Source organism: Podarcis liolepis (assembly GCF_965112155.1).
Source record: "Podarcis liolepis genome assembly, chromosome: 6".
Taxonomy (NCBI): domain Eukaryota; kingdom Metazoa; phylum Chordata; class Lepidosauria; order Squamata; family Lacertidae; genus Podarcis; species Podarcis liolepis.
This window is the reverse complement of record NC_139559.1, coordinates 89,500,512-89,524,426: the sequence shown is the minus strand read 5'-3', so window position 1 is coordinate 89,524,426 and position 23,915 is coordinate 89,500,512. Positions and strand designations below refer to the sequence as shown.

General features: G+C 42.2%; 2 protein-coding genes and 1 long non-coding RNA gene across 10 annotated transcripts in view; 1 reads left to right on the top strand and 2 right to left on the bottom strand.

Annotated features, from left to right (window-relative positions):
- The window catches only part of IVNS1ABP (influenza virus NS1A binding protein), a 30,025-nt gene extending 28,506 nt beyond the window's left edge, over positions 1-1,519 (top strand). Inside the window, exon 15 of the mRNA XM_083506796.1 lies at positions 286-1,519. Coding sequence (XP_083362922.1) covers positions 286-539 — 254 coding nt within the window. The 3' untranslated portion in view covers positions 540-1,519. The remainder of the gene's footprint in view (positions 1-285) is intronic.
- Positions 1,520-5,434: 3,915 nt separating this feature from the next.
- Positions 5,435-23,915, bottom strand: part of LOC310708524 — an 89,581-nt gene continuing 71,100 nt past the window's right edge. Inside the window, exon 2 of the long non-coding RNA XR_014527085.1 lies at positions 5,435-6,589. This is a non-coding gene — a long non-coding RNA (uncharacterized lncRNA). The remainder of the gene's footprint in view (positions 6,590-23,915) is intronic.
- Positions 5,435-23,915, bottom strand: part of SWT1 (SWT1 RNA endoribonuclease homolog) — a 30,330-nt gene continuing 11,849 nt past the window's right edge. For 5 of the 8 annotated variants that reach the window (XM_083506759.1, XM_083506758.1, XM_083506760.1 and 2 more), the window contains 10 exons: positions 23,382-23,475; positions 22,593-22,741; positions 20,767-20,909; positions 18,225-18,363; positions 17,404-17,549; positions 16,043-16,245; positions 15,150-15,281; positions 11,306-11,372; positions 8,506-8,570; positions 5,435-7,039 (listed from right to left, as the gene is read on the bottom strand). In XM_083506759.1, coding sequence (XP_083362885.1) covers positions 6,934-7,039; positions 8,506-8,570; positions 11,306-11,372; positions 15,150-15,281; positions 16,043-16,245; positions 17,404-17,549; positions 18,225-18,363; positions 20,767-20,909; positions 22,593-22,741; positions 23,382-23,475 — 1,244 coding nt within the window. In that variant the 3' untranslated portion in view covers positions 5,435-6,933. Of the gene's footprint in view, positions 7,040-8,505; positions 8,641-11,305; positions 11,373-15,149; positions 15,282-16,042; positions 16,246-17,403; positions 17,550-18,224; positions 18,364-20,766; positions 20,910-22,592; positions 22,742-23,381; positions 23,476-23,915 lie in introns of those variants that run through there. The other 3 variants (XR_014527015.1, XR_014527016.1, XM_083506761.1) reach the window with 3 other exon arrangements.

Sequence of the window (23,915 nt, the reverse complement as noted above, 5' to 3'; positions counted from 1 at the left end):
TTTGCCGCTTACGCATCCCAAAGTTTTCGTAACCGGAGGTACCGCTGTATTCAGAAGAGCTGGAAAGTGTTGAAGTAGAATTTTATTGCTTGGCAGGGGGTCGGACTCGATGGCCCTTGTGGTCTTTTCCAATTCTATGATCATAATTCATTAATTTTTTGAAAGCTCAAGCAGTATGTTTAACCTTGCTTGGTACGCAGTTAACCTTTCAGGTATAGCTTTTGTGCCCGGAACATGGTTTTCCCTCTACACTTTACTGAAGATTGACTGCTATCCACTCTACAGGAAAACTCTTCGTTGGTGGCGGCTTCGATGGTTCGCGTGCTGTCAGCTGCGTGGAGATGTATGACCCTGCCAAGAACGAGTGGAAGATGATGGGCAGCATGACCACCCCAAGAAGCAATGCCGGTTTTGCAACCGTGGCCAACACCATCTATGCAGTGGGCGGCTTTGATGGCAATGAATTTCTGAACACAGTCGAAGTCTACAACCCAGAGTCAAATGAGTGGAGCCCATACACAAAGATCTACAAATTCTGACGGACAGGAGGAGTGTCTTTAAAACTAACAGGCTTAGTGATGTAATTGTCAGTAGAGGTACACATGTGAATAGGGGGCGGGGGGTGTTAAGTTGCCATCAGCAACACAAAAGCTTTTTGCATATTGCATACTATTAATATGCTGTACATATTTTTATTTTAGAAGACGTGCAGGGTGTTCTTTGTTTTAGGATTTGTTACTTTAGGCTGGAAGTTGATAATTCTGAGAGAATTAGAATGAAAGCTGATGGCATATCATTTCAAGAGCTTCCCCCAATGTTTGTTTTGCCAATTTGCACACACAAATACTTTAACCTTAGAATTTGTTTCTGGTACAAGCAGGAAATATAGTGAGTCTTCAATGTGAGCAATGCTTTTTAGGCCTTGTTCGGGTTTTTTGTTTAATCTTAACTGGGGAAATCTAATAAGCCTTATTTAAATAGATTTTGGCTTTATATAAAAGAAAGCTGACACACCTGCCAATTTGACTGCCTTTTATAACTTTTTATATATAAATATAGTCATAGCCAGTTGTTATATTCTGAAGTGACATGAAATAATAATGTTGAAACAAAAAACAGTGAGTAAAATCTCAAAAGTTCATAAACTGAAGTGAAACATGTCGTTTCTTCATGTGTGAGAGCCTTTCATTTTTGTTTTCCTGCTACATTGTATGAAATCCAAGTATGCAATATTGATTTTCATTGCCTTCGAGTGAAGTTTCTGAACGTGGCCATAGTGTAAGGAAGGGGGGGGGCGGGGAATCTGGTTCTGAAATTCAACTGATTTAGAGAAGGGTGCTTTTTCTGTATGGTTGTTAGGTTAAGCAGTTGTAATAAACATGCAAAGCTGCAAAATGCTAAAATTGTGTGGTGTGTTAGCAAAGTTACCTATCTGAAAATTATTGTATAAGTTTGTATCTTTCTACTGCAACCTAAAAAACATGCTATAATTAAAAACTGTGCTTCATTTGTTTAACAATGGCTGTTTAGTATCCTTGCATCGTGTTTTCTCCTAATGGTCTAGTTTGCCCAGTGCTCTTGATAGGGACATCCCTATCATCATTTTTCAGCTTAACAAATATATGCATGTAGTTCCCCCCTTGTTGGGACAAGAATCAAACCAGGACGTGTCTAACCTTAGTTCATTTTGCAGGAGAAAACTGGTTGTCAGCTTCACCAGGAAAAGAAAAATGAGATTCTTTCTGTTCGGTGCCTGTACATATTTAACTTTGCAGGATTATAGATTTATGTTGTTCCTAGATTTTTACACTTCTCCAATGCTAGCAGTGCCAAAAATTAAGCTCCTCCTGGCTAAATATAAAAAATAAACATCTAAGAATACATAAGCCACTCAAGATTATTCTATGAATTTATACTCCCATCTTTGAGAAAATTAACACAATTAGGAAAGTACACTAAAAAGCAAGGTGGGCTTTCCCTGGACTTTATGAAAGAAGCAGAACACTTTTTAGGGTGTAGAAACCAAAGACTGAGTTGGGTTTTTTTGTTTTTAAAAAGGATTTTGTTTATACACATATTAAAAGGAATTTGAGCAACTTACTTCATAGTCAACCAAAGATTGAAACTGAAGTTGTAAACAGAGTCTCACTTCCTAAGTTTAACATGTTTCCTACATACTATAACAGATCACTTTACATTAAGTGACAATTCCCTTATTTCTATCACATTCATGTATTATGGTTTGAGGCAGGGCCGTTTACATTTGTGAAATCAATTATGAAAAACAATTGCTACCTATAGGGTCAAGTATGTTTTATTGCAGTGTTTTTAGCCAATGAGTGAAGTCGGACCTGTGAGTGAAAAGGGGGTTGTTTGAGTACCAAGCAACCGAAAGTCTTGGGGGTTTTAAAGAGCTGTTTTTCCCCTAATTCCATTATAGTGTACTCTTGTTCCTGTCCTTATTTCCTAGTCCATGGAAGCTCTAGCTTGCCCTTCTTCCCCCCCCCCCCTTGCAACCAGGATGCATCTTTCTTCTGGTCTATGTGTCTGAGATCTGGTAGTTCCTAGTAAGTTATGTTAAAGAATCCCCTCTTCCCCCAAAACATGCAAACCTGAAAACTTTTAAAAGAGGCTTTAGCCATGTGCCCTGGTATGCCAGAGCTAAAGACCAGAAACTCATTAAGAATTCACTGCATACCCGCATCTGAATAGACATGTAGCATTATGCTTAATAGGGCTTAAAAGGTAAAGGGACCCCTGACCATTGGGTCCAGTCATGGACGACTCTGGGGTTGCAGTGCTCATCTCACTCTATAGGCCGAGGGAGCTGGCGTTTGTCTGCAGACAGCTTCCGGGTCATGTGGCCAACATGACTAAGCCGCTTCTGGCGAACCAGAGCAGCGCACAGAAACGCTGTTTACCTTCCTGCCAGAGCGGTACCTATTTATCTACTTGCACTTTGACGTGCTTTCGAACTGCTAGGTTGGCAGAAGCAGGGACCGAACAACGGGAGCTCACCCTGTCGCGGGGATTCGAACCGCCGATCAGCAAGTCCTAGGCTCAGTGGTTTAACTCACAGCGCCACCCGTGTCCCTCTTTAATAGGGCTTACTCCCAGGTAAAAGGGGTACAGGATGGCAGACTTTGCTTGAGAGAAGGGTTCATGTGCTCTTAACAGCTCTATGGCAGGCAAAAATTCAGGCTGAAGCCTTTCCTAGCTTGGAAATACCAATTATGGGAAAAACGTCAGCATGATTGTACTTTAATTCTGAATTATGCCATGTCCTATGGCAGCCATTTAGTGACCCCAGTACTCCCTCAAAATTCAAACTGTCCAAAAAGCTTTGCAACCCCCGGTTTAGTTGACCGACAAACGTACAGGTAACAAAGAGCAGAGAACTGCTATTTAATAAAAGAATAGCTCAAATTATTAAGATCTTAACAATTTTTAAAAAGAATATCAGAATAAAAATAATATCAAATTTTATTTCAGTACATGTTAATATAATGAAACGTTGGCTGCTGTTTAGGTAACAGCTATAAACTGGGCTGAAAAAATATGCTTTAGGTATGTGAGAGTATTGCTAATTTATATGAGCTTTGGACATGATATAAAACAACTAATTTTGGCTCTCACTTCAAGACCTATTCCATTCCCCCCCCCCAAAGTCCCTGTTTTCATTTGCCAACATTCAGCAGAAACTAACCATGTGACCAGCACAGGTAGATAAGACAAAATACAGTATTTATTGACAATAAATAAATAAATAAACTCTCCTCTGCAGTAGCTTGCACACAGTGACTGCAGCTGAGACATTGCTTATCCATAATCAATTAGAAGCAAAACAAAAGCAGTGGTTCCATGTGTCATTGAATATAACACTATATTCTTCTGAACCCCAAAATATGCATAGCCACAGTCAGTATCTTTATACAATTAGTGAAATCCCTTTCAGTTTCGTGAGACTTCTCTAGGTCTCTGGTCTGCTGCTCCTGGCCCCTCAAAGTCAGAGATATCAGCCCAAAAATTAGCCTTTTACTGTTTGCATCTAGCCATAATCGACTTGGAATCATAGAATTGTAGAGATGGAAGAGCCCACAAGGGTCATCTAGTCCAACTCCCTGCAATGCAGGAATCTTTTGCCCATCGCTGCACTCACAAAATGGCATTTGCACACATTTGCACAATCACATTGGGGTTGTGGTCCTGCTCCCTACTCACATGTTCCATGATGGAAGACTGAACACACCTTGTGCCACCTTTTGTTTATCAAAACAGCCGCTTGCAGAAATTATTTGAGCAAATTCCTCAAGGCAAGCCTTCCGAAACAGGCAGCGACGCAAAAAGGCTTGTGTAGCATCCTTCTAAACAAATGAAGCTGTGCAATCCAATCCTAGGCTCCTTCACTCAAAAGTGGACTTAACTCCCAAACAAATATGCATAGGATATCGTAGCCTTGAGTTAAATTGACTGGGTGAAAAGTCAAGTTTGTCAAGGTAGTTCCATACTGTGCCAGCATAGGGAACTCACAATACACTTTAACAGTTCACAAGTCCCGTGTTGCCATGACTAGGCCAGCGTAAAGCAGAAAAAATGGGAGCATTCATTACTTACTGCAAATGGCGTCTCTCCACTTCTCATCTTCTTTCTTTGAGAGAAGGAAAGACATCCTATCTGGAACTTTTCTGTAGCAAAGTCCTGGGGGATGGGGAGTCCCCATCACATTCCTCGGAGGAATTAGAAGCATGCCATGTGTCAGAAGAGTGGGAGGTCCACATTGCTTTCACAAGCTTGCTCAATGGTTTTAGAATGACTAGCCACTTTTCTGGCTACTTTGGCCTAACAGTGGGGTGAATGCTTCCACAGGAAGAATCTGCTACGGGCTGGAGGGGGCAGGAGTAAGCTATGGCATAAAGTATGGGGGGGGGTAATACAAATACAATAAATGAATAAATAATGACACTCAATTTTGCTTCAAAAGTGCAAGGCAGAGGTGTGGAGCACCGTCCAGTGGCAAGCGGTCATCAAACCAGTTCAAAATGGTCCCTGCCCCGATGAGCCCCTTCCACCTTGGCAAGACGTTTGCCAGTCATACTACTTGAGCAAATCGCAAGCTACATTTCTCTTCACCAATTGCCTCTAGGAGCATCCACTCCAGCGGGGTGGGGGCAGGGACGGCTGACTGGATCTCCAAATTTCATTGCGTAGTACTTTTGGGGAAAGCTTCCTTCCGGACCCACTGTAGTCATCAAGGTACAGCAGCTGTGTTCAAGGCACTGATACGCACCTCGCACAAGACAGTGAGATTTTAGCCTTGCTTCTATTCTGTCTCCCACGTAATGGATTCTCCTGCCAGGACCCATGGCCGAGCAGGAAAGGAGGGAGGGAGGAGTGAGTGAAGAGGACAAGAAGTAAACAATAGGGAAGAATATAATAAAGTGAAAAAATACTGTTTTAATTAAGAGAGGCTAGAAAGGATGAAATGCCAGAAATTCAATAATGGGATGAAGATATAGAACATTCTTCACCAAACCGGTGCCCACTAGATGTTTTGGACTACAGTGCCAATCAGCCCCAGCCAAATTTTCCAAAGTTGATCACAGGTCCCTGTTCTAGAGAGTAGCTGGTGACAAACCCTCTCTGGTTGTATCCCTCCCATTGGACTGAGAATGGGTTCTTCGGGGTTTCCAAGCCTTCTCTCCTAGGAGTCTGTAACCAGGGCCTGATCCTGCCACTGCCACTCCACTGATGAGTTACTTTTGCTTTTGCATTAGCAAAAATGCTGCAGTGCTATTGCTATTGCCCTTGCTCAGGATGCCGGAGGATTTGAAATCCTGCCTGTGGGCCTAGCCAGCTTCTCGCCTAACCATCTACTGTGGTTAGGACCTCTGACCCACCAGTCTGCTTTCCCCAAACCACATCCCCCTACCCTTCACCTGATGTCAGATGCTGCATGGGGGCAGGGGAGGAATGATATGGTTGCAAAGGAACAATTGGGAGCCTTAGTGTGTGCTCCTAATTGCTCCTTGGTAAGCCCAGCAGCTGATCGGTGCTTACAAGTGAGCCTCACTGGCGCAGTTGATCCACGCCTAAAGCGGGGCTTGCTGTGAGCACCAATCAGGTGATTCACAGGCGAGTAATCCCACTCATCTGTCAAAAGTGGTTCATGGGGTGGGGCTATGCTTTGTGTTTGAGAGGGAGCTCAGAGGGGTTTTAAGTGATTTCTGTAGTTGCTGATTGGTGCCTTACATACTTAAGTGATCTGGGGGCCTCATTGTAAGAGAGGCTGTAACTGATGGGAGACCACTGTGTTGGCAGGATCTCTGCTGAGGCAAGCTACCATCACTGCGATGTGGACTCTTTTTCCCCTGCTACTATTTCTTTAGATAAATTGTGCGTTATCTTAACAACCATTTGGGCCTTGCAAGTTTGTTTTTTTTTTTTTAATGTACTGAAAAATCAGGATTGGGGGGAAAAGGGGGTTTGCTCTTTACCCCCACACTACAGTCCCGAGTTTAAAAGTCTCGGGCTGAGTTATCCTGACTACAACTGCCTCCCTCACTCTGCTGGCACCAATGGCAACACATACCTAATACAAATAGGAGCTTTGGGGAGATTTTAAAAATCCACACACACACCCCCGCTGTGGGTCCCAATCCTAACCTTCACCCCCCCTCCCCTCAGCAGCTGCTATATAGATAAGGGGTGGGTGGGGAAGAACAGCACCAAACTACACAATTAATGTAACGTATAGTTTGGGACCTTAAGCATAGCTGCCGAGAGCGCAAACAATGCCATTTAGTAACACTGCTCTAAGGTCTATCTTTGGCTGGGCCATCAAACTGATGTGTTCCTTCACTGCAGGGGGCTGGGCTAGATGACCCGCAGGGTCCCTCAAACTCTACAATTCAAAAGCTGAAGCTGATTGCACAATTAGAGCCAACCCCTGTTCTTTATCTCCAGACAGACAGATTCATAGCACTGTTTAATATTGTTGTCCAGTTGAGCTAGTTGGCAGCATCCAACCGATAAACGGTCCCTGGAGAAGGGAGGGGGGATGCGGGATGAGAGAAGAAAATGCATAGATTTAATTACTAAAACCTGTCCCAATGCGATCACTTATTACCTTTTAACAACTTTTCAACTGCTTTGTTACAATGGCAGTACAGTCATACCTCGGGTTACAGATGCTTCAGGTTGTGTTTTTTGGGTTACGGACCCGCCGAAACCCGGAAGTACTGGAACGGGTTACTTTCGGGTTTCGGCAGTCGCGTATGCACAGAAGCGCCAAATTGCAACATGCATCCTGCATGGATCACGTTCGCAACCCGAGCGTCCACTGTATTGGCTTCCAGCTCATTTCTGGGTCCAATTCATAAGAGTGCTGGTTATGGCTTTGAAAACCCAAAACTGCTGAAGACCAGACTACTTGAAAGGCTGTCTTCTCCTACCCGAGTCTGCCCCATATATTGAAATCAGGACAGGATCTACTCTGCATTTTCAATTTCTGCAGTACAGCTGGTGAGGAGGAAGGAGAGTGTCTTTTTGGTGGCTGCACCCAGGCTCTGGAATTCCTTACTAAGGGAGATACTTTTACTTATTGGCTTTATTTTAATCAAGCCTTGGTGCTCTCTTTTCAATGTGCAACTCAGTTTATTACACTTCAGTTCCTACTTTTTATCCCTTTGGTTTTGTTTTCTTTTAATTGTAATGTATAAAGTACTGGCAACTAATCACACATGCCCACCCCCACAAGGATGAAATTTTATTGTCCTGAATTAGATGAAACAGGACAGTTCTGCCAATCAAGGCCATGTTAATAAGCTGCATGATTTTATTTCTATACAATAATTTAATTGGAGACACACAGAAGCATAAAGGCTTTGGTTTACATAAGCATTCTCCCTAATGTCTATGTTTTGCTCAGGTTACAATTGTATTGTTTTCCCCAGTTTTGCATTTATTAGCATCCAAACATTCTGCTCCACAGCAGCTGTGCTGAAAAGAAAAAAAAAACCTGCTTTTTGTTTGATGCTAATTCAAATTATGATCTTGGAAAGCAATCAAGACTGTTTGATAACACAACTTAACAAGACTGTCTCTTTGAAAAACCACAGGGAACATAAAGGCAGAATATAAGGGCATGAACATTAATGCCTTAATTATGCCCTCTTTCAAATATCTTAACATTGCTTGATTACAGGATAAAAAGCAAGGTTCAACACAAGGTATGTTTCACTTTTCACTGAAAGATCTTAAAATAAAACATCTGTTTCAGATGATGTTTTCTACATTTACTCTATTAAGTACACAGGTATACTGAAGATAGGATTCATACTGCCGCTGTCAAGAGATCCCAATACAGTATCACTATTTTGCAAACTAAAATTACTCTGTTCTGAAAGGAAGAGAAGATGCTGCCTCATAGAATGTTTTCAACATAATGAAAAAACAAGTGAAAAAGGATTATGGCCAGTAATTAAAGATGTATAAAAAGTAGCTTACCTGTACACCTCTTGGGAAACGCAGTCATAAAGTTCCTCAGCAGTAAATTTCGTATTATTGTGCATCTATGAAGGAGGGGGGAAAACACACTGAAATGTCTAGGAAGACTCGCCAATCGTGAAATGTGGATATTACCTGTTGGAAATTATTCATCTCTGTAAAAGAACTAAAGGCTGCTTCAGATTATCTTTTTATTGAAGTCCTTAAAACAAGAGTTGTCACCTAGGCCCTTTGCCAAGTCAAGCCACAGCCCCTGCACTTTGCCAGCCTGGTATGCAAAACAAGTGTGAAAAAAGTGGCATCTTTGGCAAAATAATTTGCTGGCAGTCTACTTTACAGGGTATAAGATGCTGACCCATCACTCCAGAGCACTTATTGAGCAGTATGGTACCAATCAATGCCATTTATGATTGACTAGAGAAAGGGTAACAAGCTCATGGGTGAAAGAAATGGCAGTTGAAAGATATACTTATTGATGCAGACCAGCATAGCCAGCCAGTAGCTCAATACACACAAGCCGTCTCTTCCAAAGCAAACTTCTATTGGTCTCTGTAGAGTCTATATTCCCATAATTTAAAGGCTAGCAAAGTCTGTCGGTGAGGTTCTTTGCCCAGTTGCGTTATCTGCATTCAATACCACAAAGCTGAAATTTGGTGGCCGACTAATAACTTGGCAGTCTGCATTTGTTTTCTCCTGCAAATGTTTTGGTCACTTTACTCATAAGAAGCTGCCTTGAATTGTATCTCTTTATCCTAGCTCTAACCCAGGGTTAGGCAACCTAAGGCCTGGGGGCCAGATGTGGCCCAATCACCTTCTCAATCCAGCCCGTGGACAGTATGGGAATCAGCGTGTTTTTACATGAGTAGAATGTGTCCTTTTTAAAAAAACGCATCTCTGGGTTATTTGTGGGGCCTGCCTGGTGTTTTTACATGAGTAGAATGTGTGCTTTTATTTAAAATGCATCTCTGGGTTATTTATGGGGCATAGGAATTCGTTCCTTATTTTTTTCAAAATATAGCCCGGCTCACCACATGGTCTGAGTGATGGTGGACCGGCCCCTGGCTGAAAAAGGTTGCTGACCCCTGCTCTAACCAATCAATCAATATGAAACAAGAAAGAAAAGATATGGTGTTTTCCTGTGGCTTAATAACTGTGGACTCAGGCAGCAAATGGAGCTGCGTATTCAGTAATGTGGTGATGTCAAATTCACTCTAGAAGCTGTAAAGACGTTTAGAGAAAAACCAGCCAAGAGGAAAGAAGTGATGTTCTCACATGTTCCTAAGAGGCTCTAAGCCGCTTTTCTATGGTTACAGTTCTGGTTCAGTCTCTAGGGAACAGCATGCAATGATGAATCAGGCAGTGAAATATCAACCACCTTGGAAATGGAAGTCTCCCTTGCTTGACTCAAATGAAAATGTGCTTCTGTCTTGGTGAACTGAATCACTGAAATCATGGAACTACACTAGACCTCTAAAAGGAAACAACTTCTAATACAAAGCTATGTTATGGGCAACATAAATGCATCCTGTTGCATTGGTTGTTCATGCCAGTGAGAGAGTCTGCTAAGCAAAACCATGAGTGGCCATGGAGGAGCCTTTCCACTCTTATTTCTCCTTACCATAAAAAGAAGGGGTAAGCATAGCATTGGGTGCCAAGCAAAAGCCCAGCTGCTGAGTGCAGGGTCACCCATGACAACATCAGCAGCCAATACCTTTGCCAGGACAATCGTCCACACTCAGCAACTGCGCATGACGCTGATTGCTGCCACCTCCACCTTCACACAGCAAAAGGTAAGAGGTGGGATGGGGCACCCATCCCCATGGCACTGGCTGGTTCCCCTTAGCAAACCAGCTCACTGGCTGCCATAGTATCCAGGTGGCATTAAGTTCTTCTGCCAAGAACATTCCATCTCAGGTTTGTTGGCTGCTAAAATAGTAGGCTGGTTCAAACAGCCAGCAGCTCCAAGTGATGGTTTCTGGGAATGTGCTGGGCCACTGTGGGCTGTGTGAGCTGGCCCAATGATCCTACGGTGGTTTCTTCCTATGCTGCTCAGTAAACACTGGGTGTCTGAGGTCTGAAGTAGTCCCATGTGACCTTGGTCTTCCAACCTTACAGAGTGGCAAAGAAAAGAGCCGCAGGTGCAGCACTCTCATTCCTGGTTAGCAACAACTCTCATGTTTATTATTGGTTTTAGAAAGCTCTGAGAGTATCCAGAAATAAGAATGAGTTAGAATCATAGAGTTGGAAGAGACCACAAGGGCCATCGAGTCCAATAACTGTAAGGTTATTACGGACTAACAATATATACTAGAATGTGTAAATGCAGAGGCAGCCAGAAACACGTCTCTAGACTTGCAGGAAGCAAATCTACCCTGCTTCCAGGCTGGCTGACCAATGTATGTGAAGCAGTAGCAGGCTCAACTGACCTCTTTGGAGAGGCAACAATCCTTGTCAGATGACGCGAAAGTTGTCTGAAGAATGTGGAGGGATATTTTTCTCGGCTGCCAGCTTAATCCGCCATCCCCATAGGAGCTGACTTGATTTAGACAGCTCTATTGGTTGATGTGATGTGAGCTATGGTCACAAAGTAAACTTACAAGGATTTTGCTTCCCAAATTGTGTGACGATACCTTAAGCATTTGGGGGACACTTAATGTTTCCCCTTTCAAGGAAGAAATTATTAGACTGGCCTAGTAATCAGTCTGCCCTGGACTATCTGCACACAAAATTTCAGGGTTTTGGGTCAACATAAAGTACTCGTAACACTTACAAAATGCTTTAAAGGGGAAATCAAACCTACCTTATTATTAGTTAAAAAGCTATAGAGAGCCCAGACATCTTGAAAGCTGCTGTTTGGCACTAAAACCCTGAAAAAGATAAGAACAAACAGTGGAAAACTCATTAAAGGATTTTAAACATGGATGACCCAATGACACAAGAAGTTCACATCACTGCTTATACCGCATGAATGAGGTTCTTATTGAGTTATTTATTTGTTGCCTTTTCCCCCCTGTCAGGGCTCTGGACAGCAACTTACAGATAAAAACAAAAGAACTGCCAAGAACATAGAAAACTGATCATTAAAATACAATTAAACACCGATAGAATTAAAGCTATATAAAATCAGCTTAAAACACGTGTTCTTAATTTGTACAGGATGAGTCCTTTAAAAGAGGCCCCGTGGACACAGAGTACACATGTTCCATGGGGCCTCTTTTAAAAGACTTACCCTGTAAATTCAAGCAGTAGGGGATTCAATTACTAAAATGTGCTGTTTGGGGCTTCCCTTAATATTTGTCCAGAAACTGCAACTAGTGCAGAATGCTGCAGCAAAGCTGTTGAAGGGGGAGCCCTATTGACAGCACATCGCACGTGCTACTGGGTCACATTTAAGGCTTTGCCTTTGGCATAGAAAACCCTGAATAACTTGGAACCAGGATACCTTACTTTGCACGTTCCTGCCCAGTCATGTCCACCCTCAGGAGAAACTCTATTGAAGACATAAGAAAACCCCTGCCAGTTAGGCCAAAGGTTTATCTATCCTAGCATCTTGTTCTCACAGTGGCCAACCCGATGTATTACAAACAGGGTATGAGGATTAACAGGAAACCTCTGTTGTATTTCAGGTCCAATGACACAGCCTCATGACCATTATGGATCTGTGTGTATACACTTTGCAACATATCTTATCCTGTCCAAAATATTACTCTTGATCATACTGAAGGGGCCAGAAATCCCAAGTTCACTCTCTACCGCCTCTCTACTTTTCTTCTTCTGTTTTGCATTCCACAGAAAACTTTGCTTAGAGATTTTAACTCCTATGTGCAGGCCTAACCAGTGCATGATTCATGGGTTACAGTATGTAACAAGTGACGTCTGACATGTATGAATGCCTCTCCTCCTAAGCGTTCAGCATTGAACTTCCAAGCCACAGACGGCTCCTTGTCCTTTTCTTGTGGCTTTCAATCCTGCCTATCTTTTTCTTCCTGACACCTTGTAGAAATCTTCCAAATGACCCTGGTTCACACTGCAGTACGATTTTAATTTAAAGCAATTTACATCCATTTGCAAACAAGCGGGGAGATCTTTTGGAGGCTAGCTGGGCAAAGATGAAATGCGTGTTCTTTCAGTATCATAGTTCATCAGCATAAAGGAAATGCCCATAAAACCTGTGATTAAAAAAATACATATTGCTGCCTCCCCCAGCGGTTTCTAATATTGGATAGCTTTACCATACTCAGGAATCAAGGTTTTAGGTCTCTTACGTAGGGCGCACATACTTTTTTTGTGTGCTTTGCAATGGAACTCTAAAGATCCAGTTCTTACTGCACACTTCGTTCTATAGACTACTCAAGGCTCTCTCTGCTTAACCCAGAGTATAACAATTATTTTCATCTACAGCCAAACCTCTTCATATATCGTCTGCTGTCTCCTAAATAGCCATTAGATGGCAGCAGACATTTGCACACCATTAATCTAGAGCAGTGTTTCTCAGTTCAACCCTCAGGCTAACTTTCAGGTGGGCCCTGTGGTCTGATCCATACTTACCTTATGCCCAATTCCATATTTGACAACATTTTGTGATTCTGCCCCTACATCACCTTTTTGTAGTGGGTGATTGGCATCAGTAATTTTCAGCCATCTCAAGTGGGCTCTGAGAGCAGAGATGTTTGAGAACGCCTGCACTATATTACAAAGTGTGTGAGAGAGATTCAGGACTTTAGCTATTACAAATGCCTTGTCAATGTTGCAATCTGACTCCAGAATGTGAAAGCCTCATTCAGATTACCCATATTCACTTTATAATTCAAACTGCGCACAGAACCAATGCACAGCCCTAGTACTGACCGGAACACATGGCATCAAGCCCTGTGGAAGCAAAAAGTAGGCCCACACAGCAGACAACTGACCGCAGTGGTAAGTACTGACCCAAGAACAACGTATTATGCATAGTGATTTGTTTACCAAAGTTTTTACTTATTTACTGAATTTCATGTATGTGACTGCCAGTTGGCTAATGGCAGCATTTTTGAGGAATGTTTCGTGGCACCTAAACATACATGTCCACAAATTCGCAGCAGCAGACCCAAGTTTTCTAGTGTTTATTTTTTATAAAAAGTTGGGGGAGAAATCACATACCAAAGAAGATTGGAGTTAGATTGCCAACCTTCTAAAGCAGTTAATGAGAAGGACTGAGATCCTATATCTATTTGTATGCAATAAAAAGTTTTGGTTTTTTTACTAGAAGTGCTTCCGTACCATCCTTGGTTGGTCCCACCTCTTAGCAGGTCACCTGCTAAAATCTTGTATGTGTGTAGATTACAGTGGTACCTTGTCTAGTGTCTGCCTCTTCGAGCGCCCGTTCCATCGAACGTCTGCAGCAAACCCGGAAGTATCATAACAGGTTACTTCCGGGTTCGACGCGCGCACATGCGCAGAAGCACTAAATCACGCTTCGAGCATGCACAGAAGCACAAACCGCGTGCATGCGCAGACGCGGCGCATTGTCCAGCGTCCTTATCAGCCAGCAACCGGGGCTCCAGAACGGATCCTGGTCGCAAAATGAGGTACTACTGTAATTTAGAATAAAAAATAAAGCTATCTTTATAACTTTATACCTGGGCTTTCCTTTATAAAACAAACTCAATGTGGCTTTTAAAAATCATAAAAGCCACAACACATAACAAAATAGTTCAAATACAATAAAGTCCACATCACTAAAATCATAAAAACCATGGGCATGATAAAACAACTGAAATACAGGCACCTTGCCTTGTGAAATACTAGTACCAATACATGAAAGTGGAGGTTCAGTTTTTGGAACTAGCTAACAGGTACAGTGGTGCCCCGCAAGACGAATGCCTCGCAAGATGGAAAACTCGCTAGACGAAAGAGTTTTCCGTTTTGGAGGTGCTTCGCAAAACGAATCTCCTATGGGCTTGCTTCGCAAGACGACAATGTCTTGCGAGTTCCTGCTGGTTTCCCCCCCCCTTTTTCTAAGCCGCTAAGCCGCTTATCAACTGATCCGATCAGCAGATAAGCTACTAAAAGCAGCTATAAGCCGCTAATAGCGCTAAGCCGCTTATCAGCTAATCCGATCAGCAGATAAGCCGCTAAAAGCCTCTAAAAGCCGCTAATAGCGCTAATCCGCTAATCCTTCAATGGGCTTGCTTCGCAAGACGAAAAAACCGCTAGACGAAGAGAATCACAGAACGGATTCTTTTCGTCTTGCGAGGCACCACTGTAGTTGCTAACAGGCAATAATGAAGGCCAATGGGTACTATTTCAGATGCCTGGGATCGATACCTAATCACAAGCTAAAAGGACCAAGAAACTTATTTCAACACAGTGGCTCCAACAAACAACAGGTGTGCAACAGGTGCGCAAAGGGTGCACAAAGGGCAAAAACAACCCGAAAAAGAGCACAAAAATTGCAAAAATGGTACAAAAAGAGTGGGGGCGGGGAGATGGCTTGTAAGTGCTTCTGGTTTTTAAACGTTTTTCAATGGTTTGCAGAGGTTTAGAGGGTGTTCACTGGTTTTTAGATGGTGTTCCCCACTATTCACAATTTCACGGTTATCTGGGGACATAACCCCCAAGTGAGTGAGAATCGCCTGTACTCCATTCAGCTCACATAAACTTACTGCCGAATTCCTGCCAGGATTTCGCTCACTGCTGCCATTAACTTCTGCAGACCGATGAAAGCGTCTTTGAATGAGTGCATATTCTGAGTGGTGGTAGCCGTATTGAGGTCCAGCTTCTGGAAAAGTTCTAGACTAAGAAAAATAAAAGAATGAGTTTTAAAACAGGCAATGAACTACCTATTGTCCTAGACAGGAATGGGGTGGGGAGGCAAGGATGGAGAGAGAGAGAGAGAGAGAGAGAGAGAGAGAGAGAGAGAGAGAGAGAAACAGACAGAATCAGAGGCAGGAAATCCTATTGCATGTGTACGGATTCTTTTTCAAAAGAGCTCACTGAAGCAAAGGCATTCAGTCTAATCTGATTCATAAATTCATAGTGAACAAGGGTATAGCTGCTGTGATAACAGGACTATTTCCTCAGAAAGACACACAACCTTTTGCATTAGGTTTCCATTGCAGAAGTTTTTAAACAACTGAGCTGTTTAAAATTCTCCTTCAGATGTATGCATTGCCATTTTCCAGTTTGCACTAACTTTTTTAAAAAACAACAACACTTTTTGCCATCCAAGCTTGTGGTAGACTGAAGCCCACTTCACAAATTATGTTTTTACAGTGTTCATTAAAGGCTTGTTCACACATGTATTTGCAATGACTGTATCAGGTGACGACATGCATATATGAAGGAGCCATTGCTGATGAACCAGTTCAAGCAGAACTTCCAAATAATCTCTTCTCTTCTCTTCATTTTCTGGACAGTGGATTAAATTCACAAATTTGGCCGCCAGTCATCAAGCAGCATACAAGCACATCTGCACTAACCCTAGGATGCTTTACATTTTGCCTAAAATAAGACAACCTTGATTTCAAGAAGAACACTCTCTTTCAGCTTTTATTACCTGAATAGGTTTATTGTGTTCCAGACGCTTTCAAGGACAGACCAGATTTCCACATGCCTGTTTCCTTGGGCTAAAGGCTTAGGCGACAAGGATGCATCTACATCCTGAGTGTGCTGGGTCAAAGCTCCATCTTCCATTTGTTCACAAGCAGTAGTTCCTGAAGTAGATTTGAGGGTGTCTGGAGTATTTGGTCCAGAACCTGGCTGAATATTACGAAAATATAGCAATCAAGCAGTAAATATACTGGATCTGATGTGCTAAAGCTGCAAGCTACCCGATTTTTTAAAGGAATGACACACTAAGACTAATATAACCACTGTAAAAATGAGATTTACTTCAAATCATTTCACTGACTTAAAGACATTTATATACCACCCTTCATACTTTGACCCAAAGTATTTCACAAGAACATCAGTGCAGGGGCCCTCTAATTTTTGACATTACTTTTTAGGGGGGAAACTTAGTCTTATACACGGAAAAATACGGTACCTAAACTTTTTAATCTCGCTTTTCCCTGTAAAAAAACTCAAGTGGTTTATAACAATGCAGTTAATAATAAGCTCAATAAAAAAGCAAGCAGCATTTTCTCCTATCCTCACTCCTGGCTTTTAACTCCTCCCAGGCAGGGGCTGACCCAAGAGTCTAGCAGACTCGCCCACCCTTATCCATTTCCCTGCAAGAAAAGGATACAGTGGTGCCCCGCAAGACGAATGTCTTGCAAGACGGAAAACCCGCTAGACGAAAGGGTTTTCCGTTTTGGAGGTGCTTCGCAAAACGAATTTCCTATGGGCTTGCTTCGCAAGACGAAAATGTCTTGCGAGTTCCTGCGGGGTTTTTTTCCTCCCCCCCCTTTTCCTAAGCCGCTAAGCCGCTTATCAGCTGATCCTAAGCCGCTAAGCCGCTTAACAGCTGATCCGCTAAGCCGCTTATCAGCTGATCCGCTAAGCCGCTTAACAGCTGATCCACTAAGCCGCTAAGCCGCTTATCAGCTGATCCGCTAAGCCCGCTAAGCCGCTAATAGCGCTAATCCGCTAATGGGCTTGCTTCGCAAGACGAAAAAACCGCAAGACGAAGAGACTCGCGGAATGGATTCTTTTCGTCTTGCAAGGCACCACTGTAAAAGCAAACACATTTTGTTCAAAAGTTACATCTGAGATTTATTTTGACCATCTGTTCCACAGATGACATTGAAAGTAGATTTCAAGTTGCCATTAAAAAGACGTTTTCTAACACAAGTAGCTTTTAACCCTGGATGATGATGATGATGATAAATAAGCAACAGCAACATTGCTGCTGCAATCGGATACATGCATGTGCATGTAAAAAGGAATGACTTCTTGTCAAAACTAAGCAGCTCTTACCTTGTCAAGTGTCTTGAGCAGTTTATTCACCTGAGCTAAAGCCTTGGGAAGGATACCATCATATTCTGATCTTGAACTGAACTCCTCCAACAGCATTTTAGATTCCTGGAGCACCTCATTCACTGTTGAGGGTTTAACCACAGAAGCTGAGAGAGAGAGAGAGAGAGAGAGAGAGATGTTAATGAGGAAAAAATTGAAAGAGGACAGGAAACAAAATACAACCATACCATAAGTAATCCTCAAATACAACCCAGTATATTTGCAATTTGAACTATTCAGGAACAACAACTGATAAGCAGTGCATTCAAAGGGTGCTATCATCTTGCTACCATCTACCACTGACACACATCTCCTGAAGATCCTGGATCTAGCAGGGACTCACTACATGACTTGGGAGGTCACCAAAACCTTCTAGCATCACAGAACAACAGAAGGGAATATGCTGGTGGTCAATATGTACATATTTTCAATGGACCAACTACAGGGTGCTTTTGGGAACCTCAAAATACTTTTGGCATCATATAGGTGCACAAAAACTATTGGGTGCATAGATTAGCCACCCCTGCGCTACAATGAACTCAAGAGACTTAGTTCTGAATAAACATGTTTAAGACTGCACTTCTGTTCTATGGCTTATACAAATGAATCCTATTATATTTTAGTAATTTGGGAGTGTTTGGGATTGCTAGAAACCTGTATCATAGCTCTGAAGGTTCCTTGGAGGAAGACATGATAAACACATTTGAGGTTTTCAGTACTGATATGCCCTTTGGCACAGGTTTTGGGATTTCAAATAGTTTCAAGGGTTAACATTTTCTTACCTTTACAGAGATGTTCATATAGATATTCAATGGTTGAAAGAAAGTTTCTTGATATAACCATTCCAAAAACAGCCATAAAGTGTTTTTTGTAGCACTCCAACACCTTTGCTAATGTCCAGGGCGGGTGATGATACACTACCTAAAAAAGGGGGGGTGGAGTTCAAATATTAATCTCTGATATAATTTAGTGGTCAGGTTTCCATTTATTGAAGTACGAGTTATGTCAGACCTTATTGCTGATCACAGAGTTTCTGCAAGGATGGGAGAACTGGTGCATCAAGATGATACATATTTGATTTCTGGTCAGCTTCACTGACAATAACCCATTAATGTGGTCTCCTGTATACTAACATATTTTCTCCTTCTCAATCATTTGGTGGCTTTTGATACCATTGGTCACTGTGTCTTGCTGGACTGGCTCTCTGGGATGGGCACTAGGAGCACTGTTTTACAGTGATTCTACTCCTACCTACAGTGCTTTGTCCAGAAAATAGAACTGAGAAATTACCGTATTTTTTGATCTATAAGACTCACTTTTTCCCTCCTAAAAAGTAAGGGGAAATGTGTGTGCGTCTTATGGAGCGAATGCAGGCTGCGCAGCTATCCCAGAAGCCAGAACAGCAAGAGGGATTGCTGCTTTCACTGCGCAGCGATCCCTCTTGCTGTTCTGGCTTCTGGGATTCAGAATATTTTTTTTCTTGTTTTCCTCCTCCAAAAACTAGGTGCGTCTTGTGGTCTGGTGCGTCTTATAGAGCGAAAAATACGGTAGGTCTCAGCCCCATGATCCTTGTAGTTTAGTGTGTCGCAGGGCATGATACTCTCACTAATGCTGTTTAACATCTATACGAAACCACTGCAAGTGTTCATTAGTTTTGGGGTGAAGCGTTATCAGTTCACTGATGATACGCAGCTCTACCTTTCCATAACGTCCGAGTCAGGGAAAGCAGAGTATGGTCTGGAATGCTGTCTGGATGCAGGTAGGTTGGCCAATGGCCAATAAACTGAGCTGACACCATGAGAAAACGGAGGCGCCGTGGGTAGCTGGTTCCCGTGTCTGGGAGACTGGCCAGTTGCCTGTTCTGAATGGGGTTGCACTCCCTCTGAAATTACAGGTTCAGAGTTTGGAGGTGCTCCTGGGTCCACCTTTGTCACTGAAGGCTCAGGTAGCCTCAGTGGCTAGAAACGCCTTTTACAGCTATGACCAGTAAGTAAACTACAGCCATTCTTGAACAGAGATAGTCAGTGCACTGGTGACCTCAAGACTCGATCACTGCAATGTACTCTATGTACTCTATCCTCGAGCCTGGCACAGAGGCTCTGGTTGGTGAAACACTAGGGCTAGACTGCTGATAGGGGCAGACTATCACCTGGTCATGCTGTGCAGATGCCTGATGATTGTCTTCCAAAGCACCTACTCTATTCCGAACGTAAAAATGGAAAGCGTAATGCCGGTGGTCAACAAAAGAGGCTTAAAGACTGTCTCAAGGCAAATCTAAAAAACTGGTATAAACACTGACAACTGGGAAACACTGGCCTGCGAGTGCTCCAGTTGGAGAACAGCCTTTACCAAAGGTGTCATGGGCTTTGAAGACACTCGAACTCAGGACACAAGGGAGAAACGTGCTAAGAGGAAGGCACACTTGGCAAATCCACACCATGATGAACTCCCACCCGGAAACCTATGTCCCCACTGTGGAAGGACGTATGGATCCATAATTGGCTTCCAGAATCACTTATGGACTCATTGTTAAAACCGTGTTTATGGAAGACAATCTTACTTGGCTACGAGTGATCGCCAAAGAAGAAGAAGCAGCTACTGGGCCAAGTTCAAAATTATTGTATTAATTTACAAGGCTTTTAACAACTTGGGTCCGACAAACCTTGAGGACTGCCTGGTTCACTGCATTCCTGCCTGATCAATCAGATCTTCTGGGAAGCTACTGTTAGTGGTCCTCCAGAGTTCAGTTGCATGGCTCTTTATCTACCAAGAGCCAAATGTTCAATACTGTGGTCTCAATTTTACGGAACTCCCTTCCGGTTGAGGTCCAGCACCGGCGGAATACTATTTTATTACTGCGGGCATTTTTAATGAATTCTGGTTTTATAGTTTTTAACTGATTTTTATCTTTCTTGTACCAAGTTACTTGCGAATCGCTTAGACACGATTGTAATTAAGCAGCAAATAAATTGTCAAAATACATAAATAAAATATGTACAATTTCTGAAAACTGTGGAATCTATGTAAGAAATTCATTGTGTGAGGCAGCCACTGGCATGGTAGTCAGCAATGAGACTTCAGCATAAGAGAAGTGGATAGGTTTAAGGAACAGCACATTCACTGTGACTGTGCAAGCTCTGAACCAAAGGACTTCAAAGTGTGCTCAGACATTCTACAAACATTTATGAAGAGTGTATTCCGAAACTTGCTCAAATTTGCAAAGTTTCTTCTTAAGCAATTATTTGACGCACCTAATCTGGCCCACAGGCTAGAGTCTCTGCATCCCTGCTTTAAAAGCATGTAAGAATACTTGAAGGTAATCACCTCTTCCCAAAGGTCTCCAAAAGCAATCTTCATTTCAGTTTCCAGTATACAAGATAAAACTTCTTGCAAGCTTTCCTTAATGTCATCAACAATCGTTGGAACAGGATCAGCAAATTTATCCCCAGCCTTCTGGGTTATCGTATCTGTTAAGCAAGCACAATGGATCTTAAATTCCTTGTTCACTTGAGGCTATAAAAGATCAAAACATTAACAATTAAGTCCCATTAATAGTCTGCTTAAAATTTCACTGCCATTTGCTTGCTTCAAAAACCCTCCCTTTCCCATTTTAGAAACTGTATCCATTTCCAGAGGGGTAGTTATGTCAGTCTCTTGCAGAAATAAAACAATGAAGAGTCTTGTGGCACCTTAAAAACTAACTTTTTATTTTTAAAAAATGGCATATGTTTTCATGGACTATGGTCCACTTCATCAAATGCATGAAACGCTATCCCGCTCAACATGTAGCATATTAAACACAGGTATTTTGAGTTGCAGGTACATACGGTTTCTAATGTGTTGGCAAATCTTGCTACTATGAAGAAGGCAGGGCCATAACTGGGTGGAATCTCCCCCAACCAAAGCTAAACAGTCTGCACTGATGATCATGGCCCTGACCATGAGGCAAGGAGGAGGAAGAATCACCCATCTCGGGGCAACCTCTGCCACTGAGAGAAATGGCTCGTTTTCAGTTCTCTTGGGGATGGATTTCAAGTGCACTAGTGGAATTAAAATGGCTTCTACCACTTCAAATGAAGCACTGCCACAACACGGAGAGCACCGAGAGGGTCACATGTTCCAGCGTCTATAGCAGCCTTTCTCAACACTGGGTCCCCAGGTGTTGTTGGACTACAACTCCCATCATCCTTGACCACTGGTCCTGCTAGGTAGGGATGATGGGAGTTGTAGTCCAACAACACCTGGGGGCTCAATGTTGGGAAAGTGTTAGAATTCACTACACTTAAGCGATCTCTGATGCTCACTCAATTGACTATTGGCAGTCACCTCAAAAGGAGATTCCCCAAGTTCCCTGAAGAGTTTAATCAGAATCTTATTTCATCCAATATCTACCTGCTCATTTTAACTGGTCTGATAAAGAACTGTTGGCTCTTTTCTATGTAGTTCTATAGTTGAGAACAGCCAACATATCCTCTCCTTTAATCTTATAAAAGTTTCTATGTGGCGCAGTAATAATAGAAATTATTTTTATTATTTTATTATTTTTACGCCACTCATCTGTGTGGGTCACCCCAACCACTCTGGGCGGCTTCCAACAAGATATTGAAACACAAAAAACCCTCAAATATTAAAAACCTCCCTGTACAAGGCTGCCTTCATATGTCTTAGATGTTTATTTCCTTGACATCTGATGAGAGGGCATTCCACAGGGTGGGAGCCACTACTGGGAAGGATCTTATGCCTATAAAATTCAGTATTTCAGTCCTTCATACATCAGCTTAGCATTATTTATCTGTTAGAAGATTATTAGAACTACGTGAAATATTGAAAGTTATTGGAAATGTTTGTCGTTGTCAGTCAGCTTCTCAAAGAGAATAAAAATGTTTGCAAACTACTATTTATCAGCTTTAGGCTGGGTGGCATTCAACTAAGTTTTACTCCGGATAGACCCACTGAAAAAAATGAACACAACCAAGGTAGGTCAATTCATTTCAACAGGTCTACTGTGAGTAAAATCTAGCTGACTACCACCCTCGTTTTCTGAAAATAAGCTCAGTTCAATTCAGTGGGTCTTGCTTCTGAGCAGATGTGGGGTATTATTTAACTTGTGTGGCCATTATGGTAATCCTAATGAATCAAGAAAAACAAACCTCTTTCCGATTGGGACTGGCCGCTAGAAGCATCTTGAGTCAACATTATGGTGTCTCTAGTCAGCTTCTGGAGTGCAGTAACAAAGTCTGCTTTGCTAAGTGCCTTAACTTCACTGACAAGGGCTTTGCTGCACAGGTTTTTATCATCCCTGTGAAAATAAAATTGTTTTCATTTTGCATTACTTGAGTGGTAAGTAGGACAGATTATACCTTCTTCCATGGCAAAAGAGCCAACATCTGGTCCAATTCGTTTATCTATGTCTGTTTAGAGCTATTTTAAAATATAACTTCTACAAAACTAGCATAGCAAAAATCTTGTTTTCAAAGATAGGCATTTTTTTACACTCTAGTGGAGAGACTTTGCTTTCCAGACAGAGGCCACCTATTTTTGTACAGATTCCACAGAATTCGTACATGAGCAGTTCTCTGCTATAGCCAGGCTCTGTTCTGAATACCTTTCATTTGCACGATTTGACTGATTCTTCCCTCACTGATTGATTGTTCTCACCAACCCTTTCTAAAAACAGGATGCAAACTTCTTGGATTCGTGTTATGAAAAGAAACATCAACTTCAGTTAAGCAGGGAATGCAAAATTCAATAGCACATACAGAAGAAATGAGGCCTTAGGGAGAACCTCAAGGACTCAGATTTACATAATCACAAACACTTTTTTAAAAACAATGGTATGTAGCTGGGAATATCTTTTCTGCATTTTTTTGTTTTTAAAATTACAGCATAATGGTTGTGGATTCTTATCAAATTTAGCTCTCTAGTTGGACAGAACTTACGTCATCAGTACAATTTCAGCTTGAGGAAAGAGGTTCTGATACTGCAGGCAGCACTGCAACACACGATCATCATTGTTCTCAACACAGGAACCACCTGTAAATTTGGCAAAAGCAAGTTAGCATATCATGCTTTAAGAGAACTTGAATGAATAACGTTTAAACATCATTGTTAAAGCAGGCAAAGGAGACACCTGGCGGCTCTCACTTACTTGCTGTCGAAGCACAGGCAATATATTTAACTTGCTCTGGAAATGTAGGCTATGTTCAAACGCTACACAATTCCCTCCCCAGAAGATTTTTGGGTCTGTGAGAGGAGGAAACAGTAGTCCCATTGCACCAGTGACACTACTCGCATGGAGCATTGGACACAAACCGTTATGTCATCCAATCACATTAAGCAACTTGCAGCCCAAAGATTTCCAGGAGAGAATAAAACCAGGTGATTAAAAAACAGACTGCATATAAACAGTAGTTCCAAACAGTATCACCATAGTATTTTCAAAGGCCTGAATATTTTTTTAAATTTTCTAAAAG